The sequence below is a fragment of the Vanellus vanellus genome, assembly GCF_965231255.1.
Source record: "Vanellus vanellus genome assembly, chromosome: 1".
NCBI classification, from domain to species: Eukaryota; Metazoa; Chordata; class Aves; order Charadriiformes; family Charadriidae; genus Vanellus; species Vanellus vanellus.
This window is the reverse complement of record NC_138905.1, coordinates 72,305,474-72,318,995: the sequence shown is the minus strand read 5'-3', so window position 1 is coordinate 72,318,995 and position 13,522 is coordinate 72,305,474. Positions and strand designations below refer to the sequence as shown.

Below are 13,522 nucleotides of genomic sequence, written 5' to 3'. Positions count from 1 at the left end.
AACGAGACCAAGTGCAGGGTCCTGCAACTGGGTGGGGGTAATCCCTGGTATCAATACAGGCTGGGGGATGAAGGGATTGAGAGTAGCCCTGCCGAGAAGCACTTGAGGGTACTGTTGGATGAAAAGCTGGACAGGAGCTGACAATGGGGGCTGACAGCCCAGAAACCCAACCGTATCCTGGGCTGCATCAAAAAAAGCTTGGCCAGCAGGTGGAGGGAGGTGATTCTGCACCTCTACCCCGCTCTCATGAGACCCCACCTGGAGTACTGCATCCAGCTCTGGAGCCCTCAGCACAGGAAAGACATGGACCTGTTGGAGCAGGTCCAGAGGAAGGCCATAAAAATTATCAGAGGGCTGGAACACCTCTCCTATGAGGACAGGCTGAGACAGTTGGGGTTGTTCAGCCTGGAAAAGAGAAGGCTCCAGGAAGACCCGATTGTGGCCTTTCAATACTTAAAGGGGACTTATGAGAAAGATGGGGAGAAACATTTTATCTGGGCACGTTGCAATAGGACAAGGGGTAATTGTTTTAAACTACAAAAGGTTAGATTCAGACTAGATATAAGGAAGACATTTTTTACAATGAGGGTGGTGAAACACTGGAACAGGCTGCCCAGAGAGGTGGCAGGTGCCCCATCCCTGGAAACATTCCAGGTCAGGTTGGACAGGGCTCTGAGCAACCTGATCTAGTTGAAGACGTCCCTGCTAATTGCAGGCGAGTTGGACTAGATGATCTTTAACGGTCCCTTCCAACCCAAAATATTCTATGATTCTATCTTTGGCCCTTTGTTTCATGCCATTCACAAAGTATTGGTTCTAGACAACACAACCTACTACTTTTCTAGGCTTTCCAATAACTATGTAGGCAAATCAAGCAACCAAAGTTGTATGAATAAATGTGTAAGTTTTGGCTACCTTATTTATGAATATTTTTTTTTAATATAGGCTAACTGACATTCTGTAGAGCTTTGTATTTTCAGCTTTCAACCTGTCAAACAAACTAATACTCAGCCTGTTACAGCCAGATAATTCCTTGACAACTGAAGAAATTATTTGTTAAAATAAAAAAAGAATATCACTTAATGAAGCAGCACAGGAAGAGAAGGAGAAGATTTAATTTATTTCATTTTTGCATATGTGGCTTAAGAAGTAAAAATTGCAGATCTGGAATCAGCGATTCTCCCATTCACCACAGATACAGGATGCCCAGGAGCAGTGGCAGCTTCGCACAGTCACAAGTGACAGAATTATTTAGGTTGGGAAGGACCTCAGTAGATCCACCTATTCCAGCTTCCTACCCAAAGGTGGGTCAACACTGAATCCAGACCAGCTTATTCAGGATTTTGTCCTGTAAGACCTTAGAAACTTCCAAGGATGGAGACTCCACAACCTCTGTGGGCAAACTGTTCCAATTCTTAATTATTCTCCTTTTCTTTCCACCCAGTTGAAATTTCTCCTTTCATTCTTTGACCAACATATACTTTCCCTGATCTGTGCATAACCTTGGGTGCAAAGGAGCCTTAGTGACTGCAGACTCTTAAATCTTGGATTCAGAAACAGAGTCAAGGCTGTGAAAAGTTCCTTGGCTATATGGTGACTATCCGTACCCTTTAAATTAGGCACAAGCTTAAATTCCTTCCGGATCCTTCCGTTGGAATGACGGTCCAGTTGAGACTGCCAGAATCAGTCCCAATCATGGTTAAAGAAAGTAGAGATGTACACATTAGCAAAGTTTGATAGTTAATGTGATTTTAATTTAACAGCATACATACTGAACATAGTTGATAAGGTATGCACTCAAGACTCACATAAGCTTGCTTTCCAATATCTTTCCAGATAACAAAATGCATTTTGTTATCTCCATGGAACTGAATTGTAGAAGGATATGGACACCTCATTCACTTACCATGTTGTGTAAGAAGCAGAGGATATGGTGAATAATCTGTCCAAACGCTGATTCTGAATTTTGATTCACCGAGGATGTGGTCTGGGAACCTTGTTGCAACACTCCAGATTTTCCCAGTGTTTGTCTTCAAGTCAAAAGCAGGGTAGGCATTTCTTATTCTGAAAAGAACATGTGATGAAATTACTTCTAAATAGGTACGCATTTCACCTCTCTTATAGGAACAACACAAAAATTCTACATGATACCTATAATAATAGCACAGAGAGCTGTTAGGAATAATATTTTGTGCAGACGGGAAGATGGTAGCAACTCAAACTTTGTTTTCATACAGTAGTGAGATAACTACATATCACACAGCATACACGCAACTACATCTTATACTTAATAGGAAAACCATCAGTAAAATCTGCATGAACTTCACAGAATCATTACCTTGACCTTGGCGAAACCAAAAGGAGTTTAAACACCGACTTCAGTGTATACTGGGCACAGTAGAAATGAGGGTGCTCAAATGCATGCTTAAGTAATGGAGTTTTAACATAAAACTAAGCAAAAGCACATGCACAAACAGCTGCGACTAGGACAGCTGATCAAAATGAATACAGTAACATGCTTTCTATGCAAAATCTTAAGAAGTCCCTATTTTCACAGTGCTCTAGAATCCAATCAGAAATCCTCATTACTAAAACCCCGGGTATTTATGCAAACGTCTGTAGAGAGCAATAACTGTTACAGTCATTGAGTCCCTCTGATATTCCATTACCTATAAAATATAATGCCCATCCTCCTTCCAGTTACCAAAGACTTGCAGAAACTAATTCCTCCGGAGGTACCATCTCCTAATGAACACCGGTCACAGGTACTATGCCTCTCATCTGAGATTAAACTTGCTTTTTAAGCAAATACACTTTGCAGCTGCAGGTAAGGGTACATGTTGTACCAGCTGAAGCTTTACATTTCCCTAATTGGTCTGAATATTTTAGTAGCTAAACTCAAAACATCCTGCATTCTAAGCATACCATATTCTTTCTTGTTTGTTAGTTCAAGCAGCATTTTGTAGCTTCTGAGTTGGCAGCACTTTATACCTTCTCTTGATTACAGTGTATTTTGAGCCAGAGTTCTCTCACATAAAGTTCTTCATTGCTATGTTACCTCCTGCCTCAGGGCTGCCACCCAAGTCTCTTAACAGTATGAACTACTCTTATGCCATATATTTCTATAGCATGAGAAGGAAAAAAAAAAAAAAAAAAAAAAAAAAAAAGCCTAGGCTTCCAAAATTAATAATCCAATGAAGCCGACCAATTCTTATCAGGAAAAAGCCAGGGGGCATGATGTTTCAGTGGGGTAGGAGGAAATGAAGCTTGACAATACCTCCAGTATGAGATAGATTTATACTCATAGTAAAAAAATCATTATACTACAGAGGCTGCTTTGGTGACCTATGTAGTTGATGTCAGTCTATCTTCTTTGCAAGCAAGTTACACATAAAGCTTTCCCCTATGAGCCAAATTCACTCTTGTAACCTGTTTCTGTAAGAAGGCCAAAGACTGAATAAGACCGGAAACTTCACAACCCTTTCTCCAGCATCAAATTAATGGGCTATGTACACACAAGGGGCATGAATCACCTTCTCATCTTACCAGCAGTCAGTTCAAAACTATGTGAACCTCATCTCCTTTCCTACACACACACACTATCTATATTTTAGGACAATGTGGGGATAGAAATTTGCTTTTTATGTTTTTCAGATAAAAATGCATTCAGTTCCAGAAAGTGTTCCTCATTTATGGCCATCTGTTGTTTTCAAGTGACTAAAGGGCTTCTGCCCTGAGCAGGTGGGCAAAACATGCCCATCACAAAATTTTGAAAGGTTAGGTCTTCCACGGCATAACTGCAGTACTCCTCAAGTCTTACATGAAGGAAATCTTGTGCTACTTGCTTCCTGTGCTGCAACAATTCCACGTATGCAGAATGTACTAACATTTATAGGGATTTGCTATTTCACAGCATTTCATAATGCCGTATATTGCTCTGTGGTGCAGACCACATCCCTGAAGTCAGTAGGAGGTGGAAGAACTCTGCATTTTGCAGCATTGAACCCTGCAACTATCGGCTTGGCATCTTCTGCTATCAACTCGCTTTAGGACGTATTCTGAAGCCACCCATGGATGAACGTAAGCTATAGCTATGTCCATAATTGTAGAAGTAACCTGATAAAGAAATTTTGAAAACTGCTTTACAGTTGTGTACCATGAAATGCTTCAATTATGGATTGCTACCTGTACAAATATTACCTGGAGTGGAAGTCTGCATGACACAGAGTTTGAATTATACATCTTGCCTCTGATGTATAAAAACTGCCAGTTATTAAGACTTTGGGGACTGGAAGGATGCTAATGTTAGTTATTTGCAAATTTATGACACTTTTTGGTCTTTTTTTTTTGCTGTGATATTTTGTCCTAAGAATGCTGTCCCATCTATTTGATAGAAGAAAAGAAAAGGTTGTTCTTATTTTCTTTTTAAGAGTGATGCACACTCTGATGATGATGCTAGTGATGCACACTTAACAAGTTACTGCAAAACAGGAATAGCTTAATTCTATTAATCTTTTTAGCCTGCAAATAAACCAATTTATTCACAAAAAAAATAATCAATAAAGCTTTTCCTACAATTAAAGTGCAAAGTTAAATGTTGAGTATTTGGACATTTAAAAAATCTGACTATCCGAGAGGAAAGCCTGTCATGTGGAATGTGCCTTCATACATCTGATGTTAGTAGAATTGGGTTGGGGTTCAGACTGATGAACTCTGGAAAAAAAGAAAACCGAGACGTATGTGAATGAGTATGTTTTGAAGCTGACCACCCCGTATGAATATATAATATATTCACTCTTAATTTCAGGGCAAACTGGATTTTTTTTTTTTTTTTTTTCTTTTAAGAGAAGCAGGCTTGGCTGACCTTGAATATAGTCAATTCATTAAAATCTAATTAAAAAAAAAGCAGCATTCCATTTTCCAACTACTTTTCTGAGGGAAAAAGCATGCATTTGTGCTAACAACTTGATAGTGTGATCAGTGAATATCTACAAAGGAAGATAAATCTGCACAGATGGTCTAAAAACTTGTATCTCTTAGTGCTCTTGGATTTCAACACAATTTCTTTTTCCAAAGAAGATTAAGAAAGAAGAAGTTCTATCCTGTTAAGCCACATTATTAACTGTAACGGTAAACAATAATTAAAGGAGTTTTTGTCACTTGCTAAGTCTCGCTTTTCATCATGACAAGTAAGTAATTCTGTTTTCAGTCAGTCAGTTCCTTCAATTCTTTTTTCTTGCTCTGAGCTACACAGGCAGTAATGTTGTCCAAAACAATGGCAGAAAAATGGATCTTAAGTTTCACACACCATAAACCATCAACACTCAAGAGTTAAATGTACTTATCACTGATAAATGGGACAGCTAAGGGAGAAAATATTTTAGGAATTAATATTCCTTTGTGGATTTTGATCTTTAAACCAAAATGGGGAGCTTTTCCATATTTAAGTAGATACTGGAATTATGGCACTCTTGAGGAATTCAGGGTGTGGTGGGTGGACCTTAGCTGGATGCCAGGTGCCCACCAAACCATTCTGTCACTCCCGTCCTCAGCAGGACAACGGGTTTAGAAAATAAGATGGAAAAAAACCCTTGTGGGTGAAGATAAAGACAGTTTAATAAAAGCAAAAGCCATACGTGGAAGCAAAGGAAACGAAAGATTTATTCTCTACTTCCCATCAGCAGGCGATGTCCAGCTACTTCCTGGGAAGCAGGGCTTCAGTACACGTAGTGGTTGCTCCAGAAGTCAAACGTCATAATAACGAATGCCCCCCACACCCACCCACCTTCTCCTTTCTCTTAGCCTTTATTGCTGAGCAGACGTCACGTGGAATGGAACATCCCTTTGGTCAGTTTGGGTCAACTGTCGTGGCTATGTCCCCTCCCAAGATCTTGCCCATCCCCAGCCTACTGGTGAGGGAGGAATGTTGAAGCAACATCCTTAGTGCTGTGCAAGCACTGCTCAGCAGTAGCCAAAACACTGGTGTGTTATCAAGACTCTTCTAGCTACCAATGCAAACCACAGCACTATGAGGGCTGCTATGGGGAAAATTAACTCCATCTCAGCCCGACCTAATACACGGGGATAACTAATCCAATTAATATAAATAAGTGAAATGCCATAGCTGGCTGAATAAAGGTTTTTCATTACTTACTTCTCCACTGCATTGCAGAAAGCAACTGTGTTTTCATTACTTCCTTGATTTGCTTCAACTAGCTGGATAGACCAACCTGCAGACTGAAAATACAAAAAAAGACACCAGAAGAAACAGAGCTCAGTTATTTAGATAACAGAACCAGCATAAGGCTAACCCTGCATTTGGTTCCATGAGAACTAACTTTCGTACTTATCATCCCTCCCCTGACTCGATGGAGCTCCAAATAAGCACAAATAACCCCCTTTTGACTGCACTCTAAATGATTTCAGAGAAAAAATAAAAAAAATAATTAAAAAAAAAAAACCACACCCACACAAAGTCACAAAGCATCGGCTCCCCTGGGTTTAAGGATGATTTTTTTTTTTTTCCCCTCTGTGCAGAACATAAGGAATTCCAGACAAAGCTTTCAAAATTCGCCTTCATTTAGAGTTATCTGTGCTCTGACGCTAGAAGATGTATGTTTAGTTTACAAAAGGGAGAGGGGAAAAAAAGAAGCTTATGCTGCAGTAAGTTTTAATCCTTATTTTCTCTCTTTCTGCCCTGAAAGGAAGCTCAGGATCCCTTCGAACTCCATAAACCTGTCAGGTAAGTCCCTAAGACAGATAACAAGCAGCCAGTGTATTCTGTTGAACATGAAAAATCCCCCGATACTTTCTCTAAACTTGGAAAGCACAGGTCTGAGCCACTATTTTGGGTGAAAGCACCCCCTTGTCAGTTTGCCATAGTAACCTTCCATCAGAACATTACCTCCGGGAAAGAGCTTAATACTATGATATCTGCAAGTCCATTGTACTGTTCTACATAGAGACATACACAAGGCTCAACTGAGACAGACTTTTAAACCCCTTCAGAAAGAGAAGCAACTAACGACACGTCACAAAAGAGGAAACATATGCTGAAAGGTGTATTTTATCATTTTAATAGTAATTTATATACAAGTGTGTAAATTTATAGAAATTAATAATAAACCAAATTTAAAATATTTTTGTTTCTGGGCAATGAATTGCTCTATGCATTAAGAGATACAGGCTGGGAAATTTTAGTTACAGTTTAAAAGATGGGATGAGTATAAAAGATGAAAGACCTGTTGGGAGCTGGCTAGTGGAGAGATCGTAATGGCAGAACTGAAAACTCAGAAGTTACAAACCTTTTACAGATACCATCAGTCTTGGGTCTCATTGTATGTAGTAGCACAAGCATAAGGAGAGTGCTTACGAAATTTAAAGATAATAAGGGGGCATCATCAATAGAGGGAAAAATTGCAATGCCTGGTAGGAAAAGCAATGGGTAACCCTGAGGGTTGAAATAAGAGACTGAAATTAAATTTAGCAATACAAATCAGTAGTCCATCAGCCCCCGATTCTAAGAACTGCTGAAAAAGCTCCTTCAAAAGTCACTGAAAACACAGAATCTCCACTGGTTCATCTTTTTTCCACCTTGGTTAGACACCTACTTTACAATTCACCTCAGCAGACAGTAATAAGAACTTCTGATGGAGGTTCACTGTTAGAAATTATGAACAATTTGGTAACAGTAACAGCCTGCCAAAATTATGCAGTCATAAAAAAAAAAAAAAAAACACAACACAAAAAACTGGCAACAAAAAAAATCCACTCCTGGTCAGGCTTAGATCAGCGCAAGCAGTTTTACAAAAAGATATAGTGACAAGGCTCCAGGAAGCCTGCATCTGGGATGTTGTGTACCCCATACATTCCAGATGGAGCAATTCAAGCTGGAAGAAGCCGAGAGGGACATTGCTGTGCTTGCGGGTGAGCTCTACAGCCAAGAGCAGGAGCCCAGCTCGCAGAGCACGGCAGGCGGGTAAAGCTACAGCGGTTGTTGAAGCAGGGGTGCAAAGGCAGCCCAGAACCTGCACTGAGGACTATGCCGTGATGGCGGTGACATGCCACATGGTGCAATCATCATCATGGGGTGCAGAAACTGCCCCTGTGGACAGCAGGGACTTTGACCCACACAGAGCTCCAGAGGAAGGATGCTGCAGAGCAGGCCTGTGGTTGCGGGGCTTGCCTGTGCCTCTCCCCAGGACTGGGGACGGCAGTGGCCTCACTGGTGGGAGCTGTGCTCTGACTGCGGTGCCGAACTGCCCGTGAAGGAGCTGCAGGATGAGGTGTGCAGCCAGAAGGAGAAACAGCAGATTGACAGGGACTCTACGAAGCTAAGGACCACCCAAGCCCTGTGCTGCAAAGGAGGGACAACTTAAGACTACCCTACAGGAGCAGTAGACAGAGAGATTTCCACAGGAGGGAAGGCTGGAAACCTGCTGCTTCCAGCAACACAAAAAGGTTCCCTTCTCCACCTGCAGTTCTGTCATTACAGAGCAGGTACAGCACCCTGGAAAAAGTGCATGAAAAAAAAGAGATAGTGGATAAATTAAAAGCTAAGAAAATTAGGCCACAGGTAAGAAAAGGTGAGGCTGGGACAGGACATTGAACAGAACTGAAGATATTAAAAGAGCAGAACTGCAATTGAGAGCTGAGGAAGGAGAAACAGAGAAGAATTAAGCAAGAGGAGGGCCAAGCCTGGGAAAGAATGATTGGCCATGAGGACACTGGTATGGACCCTCAAGTTCATGGCCTGAAGAAGAGTGTGATTAAATAATTACTAAAGGATGGCAAAAAGGAGCTTGACAGACAAAGCTGGAATCTGGACCCTCTCCTGCAGGAGACAGAAGTAACATAGGAGCCCTTTGCCTCTCTGCACCTTTGCTGGCAGCATTTCTGAGTGTATCCTAATGGCAAACAAGAATTCTGTGTAGACTAGTAATAGCCTACACAGAGGGAATTAATATACCAGTGCTAACTAACTCAAGCTCGTTCTGATGGCAGAGGTGTACGTAGTAGGTATATAGTTCCAACTCCATTGATGAATCATGTGGATGAGACACTTGGTTTTGTCATTTCTCTTTTCAGGTGTCCAGAAACTTTACTTTCTTCTCATTGCATATGAAAGTAAAATATTAATTACACAATCATACATTATTTTTTCTATAGGACTCCAGTTTCCAGTCCTTGCAAATACCTGAAAGTGTGTGGTGAACGAGACAGAGAATTGCATATGGAGAGAAGTGATGACAACAGGGATAAAGTAACAGAGTACATCCCTGGACAACTGGAATCTACTTTTTCCCATCCACAGATTTCACACATTCTGCTAATCAAGTCACTTGAACCACTCTTCCCACATATGAGCACTAATCGTGTATTGCTCATTTCTGGAGCACTCAAACTGAAATAATGAAGTTTGGTCTCATGATTGATATTAGATGAAGACGTGAGTCTTGCTAGTTATTCTAAAAAAGTTACCATCTAAAATGTCATAGATGGAGCAGGCAAATCTATTGGATACTTTTTAGGTTTCTCTCATATAGAGAAAAAAAATCTCTTTTCACAGGGTTGTTATGAAGACAGTTTTAGTATTTTTGGACATCTGACTTGGTGATGACAAGGCCAGAGAAAATTAACATTTCCTTTATTACACTGGACATATTTTGATTAGTACACATTAAATAAAGCCTAGGGCCATACAACTGCATCCAAGAGCTACGGCTCAGAGTGACAGTATGATTTCAGCAATGTGAATATTTCATCTTGCATACCTATCTCAATGCTAATCTCCATGTTTCAGCATCCTTTCCATTTCACTCTGTCTGAAGCCTTGGTTCTCATCTCCCACCGCTCAGATGCATCGTTTACTCATCCTGGACCTCACCAATCCAATCTGCGCTCTTTCTCTTTCTTGTGCTGTGGTGCTCCATTTTTCCAAACATTCTGACAGTCTTACTCAGCATCAGCCCTGTCACTCCGCAGCCCTTCTTATCTTTTCCGAAACTTCCAGCCCAGTAGCAATGAGTTACTGCTTCACAGGCTTTTTTGCCCCTTCCCTCTCATCTTTCTTTCACTCAAATTCCCTTTCTTACCGCCACAAGGTTCAGTTGTCAGCCCCTTGCCTCGGCTCTCTTTCTATCCTGACATGGCTGTTTCTCTCTGAAGGAATTCCTGTGACCACACTGATTTTTCTGCTACAAATCAATTCTCTCCTCTCTCCCATTTCTTCCTCTTCTAGCTAAACAGCTCAAATACTTCCCTGACTTAATCAAATCCTCCCACACATTCGATTGTAGTTGCCCTTGACTCGCTCATCTTTTCTCTTCCCTCCCCTGTAATTCTCTCCTCCTCCGTCACAGAAGCGTTTGTGACTGTTCTTATATGCCTGCACCTATTCTTCCCATATCACAATTTAATCCCTTCCTGTTTGTTTGTAACCCACTATTTCCTACTTTTCTCTTGAGAAGGCTTATTCTTTTCATCATGATGTCAGCATGCTTTAGTTTCTCTACCATAAGCAAAAAGCAACAACAGCCTTTTGTCTCTCCATCTATTCATCCCCTCCTCTTTTGTATTTATCACTGAACTTCCAAAAGGTGGTACCCAGGATTAGTTTTAAGAGTTCCTGTCCTCAGATATATTCTCCCCCGCCTCCCCATCTGTCCGGATCTATGTATGTTTACTTCTGTAGTTCTCTCTATTCAGACACATAGAAATAAGTCAATCAAGCATCTCTTCCCCTTCTCTTTACGATACTGTGATCACTGGGAGTTAAAAGCAGAAGGGGAACCTAAACCGTCTTTTAATATTCACGGGGCAGAGGTATCCTGTAGGCTACTTCAGGATTCCTATAGTGATTCAGAATGCTAACAAGGACTAGAGGAAAAGGAGGATTTATAGTTTTCTTTTTCCTTCTCTATGTCAGGATTTTGAAAGAAAGAAAACGAGGAGAGATATAACATCAGAGTGTCATGGAAGACCCACAAGACATAGTTATTAAAAACAGCAAAACCACAAATGGAGCTATGAACACCTGATGGAAGGAGGAAAAAAAAGATAAAAGTATTTGCTTCAAAAAGACAGCTGAAGACAGAGTGTGTGTCATAGGATCCAGCTTCCGTGGTTATAGTAGGTATGTCTATTTTTAGAAAATAATTATATATGCACACAAACCCATGCAGAACATGATGAAGGCAGGACATGCCTCATCCCTCAGGATCGGGATACGTCAGCCAATCTAGACACAGAGACAATCTGGCTCAACAGAAAAACAGATTCAGCATAATGTTTTGGTTTTTTGAATCTCGGGTTTCATATCAGACCATAAAGATTTGTTACCTCCTTCAAACACTTCTTACTTTACATTTCTATACTTATCCCTCTATGGTAGTTTTATGGTTCAATAAGCCATAAAATGAGCCTACTGGAGCATTCTAGACCATAATCTAGATTCTCTTCTGGTCTAAAATGGCAAGTTTCCATTAGAGTCAATGGAGATACTTCATTTCTTACTAGGTGAGGAATCAGCCCTGTTACTTTAAAATGAGGTCTTTTTTAATAGGTAGGTTGCAGAAATGTGTTGACATATAACCATAGAATGGTCTAGGTTGGCAGGGACCTTGAAGATCATCAAGTTCCAACCTGCCTGCCATAGGCAGGGACACCTCCCACTAGACCAGGTTGCTCAAAGCCCCATCCAGCCTGGCTTCAAACACCTCCAGGGATGGGGCTTCTACAGCTTCTCTGGGCAACCTGTTGCAGTGCCTTACCACCCTCAAAGTGAAAAATTTCTTCCTAATATCTAATCTAAATCTACCTTTTTCCAGTTTAAAGCCATTTTAAGTATAAGTTGGTTAAAACATGAAACAGGTAGGACACAGATTCTGCCAGTATAAAATCCTCATTAGCTAGACAGAGTAGGCACCTTCCCTTCAAAAAGTCATTTTTTATGGTCTACTGGGTTCTCCTCTGATAGAATCAAAGGAAGAGGATGCTTGGAGGTTTTCATACTGTATAAAAATCTCTTAACTAATCGCACACTGTTTGTTCGAGGGCATCCTCCTTGTAAAGATACAAAAATTCTGGCTGCCAAGAAATAAAGTTACATAATTATTGGAAAATATACCTGACACTTCCCTGCATCTCTACCTTCGGAAGTAGTAAAGACCAAATAAGAAGTGAATAAGAATTCTCACAGTTGCTTTTGGCCAGCTAAATCGTAAGACACATGACAAAAAAAATTCTCTACAGGAGCAAAAGCTTTTGCTTCCCCCAAGGCATAAATGTTTTATTTTTCATAAGGTCTTTAATTCAACTGCTTCTAATCCATGTTGCATCAGTGTGAGTGAATACACAAAGTGCAAGGAAACAAACAAGAATCAAGAACTTTAAACCCTGTTAATATGAGAAAATTTAAATACCTTTCCGTCATGTTCAGAACTGCCGGGCCAGGTAGGTCCTATGTCGCATGTCCTGGAAGAGTCAGTTAAACAACCTTCCCCATTTCCACTTTCACCTCTCACTTCTTGTCCAAATGCATAGTTGTCTAAGAAAGTGGGACATTGAGCATCAATATTACCAAAGCCTATCTGAAAACTCAGATTCGTGTTGCCTCTTTCCAAATTTGAATCAAACACATTTGTGGCTGGACTTCCATAGAGTTCTCTCTCTTGACCGTAAGGGTAAGAATCCACCAGAGACAAGTGTCTGTAATCACACAGTAACGAAGATCTGAAGCCAACTGTTGGTGACACTGTGCCTTGTTGCCAGTGAGAGATAGGACTTCCAGGGTAAAGTTCACCATAAGCAACGAAAGGCTGACCACAGAACTGCTGTTCAGGCACGTTTAGACCAAAGACATCTGATGGGAAAAAATTTTCTTCATGATGATGTGAATGTGATGAACCATAAAAAAAAAATTCATTGCTGACTTCATCAACTATTTGATCAAATCCTAGACAGACCTCTCCAGCAGAACCGGAATGGTATAATGGGCAAGATGTTTGGTCCCCAGCCTGTTCTTCACAAAATTCATTGTATGAGAAAGGCAACCTCCCAAAGTATGCCATGGCTGATTCTTCTCTTCGGTCTTATTAATCCTCAGGAAAGTCTTTCAATAGTTCCAAGGTCAAGAGAGTAGTTTTCAGAACTGGAGCTACATACCCACTGAAATGAAGCACAGAATAAAAGTTAAACCCCAAAATATCTGGTATAATGAAAGCAGTATATTTCTCTGGTCTTTTTTTGCTTAAGAGCTTTCTCCATAGGGTAGAAATGTTTTCTTAATCTGGAGCTTGAATATTCTTTTGCCTGATCCTTATTATTCTTATTATTATCCTGGACTCCTAAATAGAAGGAACAGGATGCCTGAAACAATTGATACCAAGATACTAAGTCTGACAAATATTAAAGAAAATCTCCATATTATTTCCACTGTTTTACACTCGTATAGCACACTTAATGCAGGAATCTAAAACAAGCAGGTAGGAAATCTTTGCAGCAATAGTTGCTTTAATGACAG

The 13,522-nt window shown here is 40.5% G+C and overlaps 1 protein-coding gene across 1 annotated transcript in view; it reads right to left on the bottom strand.

Moving 5' to 3' along the window:
• PIK3C2G (phosphatidylinositol-4-phosphate 3-kinase catalytic subunit type 2 gamma) overlaps positions 1 to 13,070 on the bottom strand; it is a gene marked incomplete at its 5' end in the record, with an annotated part of 212,422 nt that extends 199,352 nt beyond the window's left edge. Inside the window, 3 exons of the mRNA XM_082496368.1 lie at positions 1,907 to 2,064; positions 6,155 to 6,237; positions 12,423 to 13,070. Coding sequence (XP_082352494.1) covers positions 1,907 to 2,064; positions 6,155 to 6,237; positions 12,423 to 13,070 — 889 coding nt within the window. The remainder of the gene's footprint in view (positions 1 to 1,906; positions 2,065 to 6,154; positions 6,238 to 12,422) is intronic.
• Between the last annotated feature and the right edge of the window lie 452 nt (positions 13,071 to 13,522).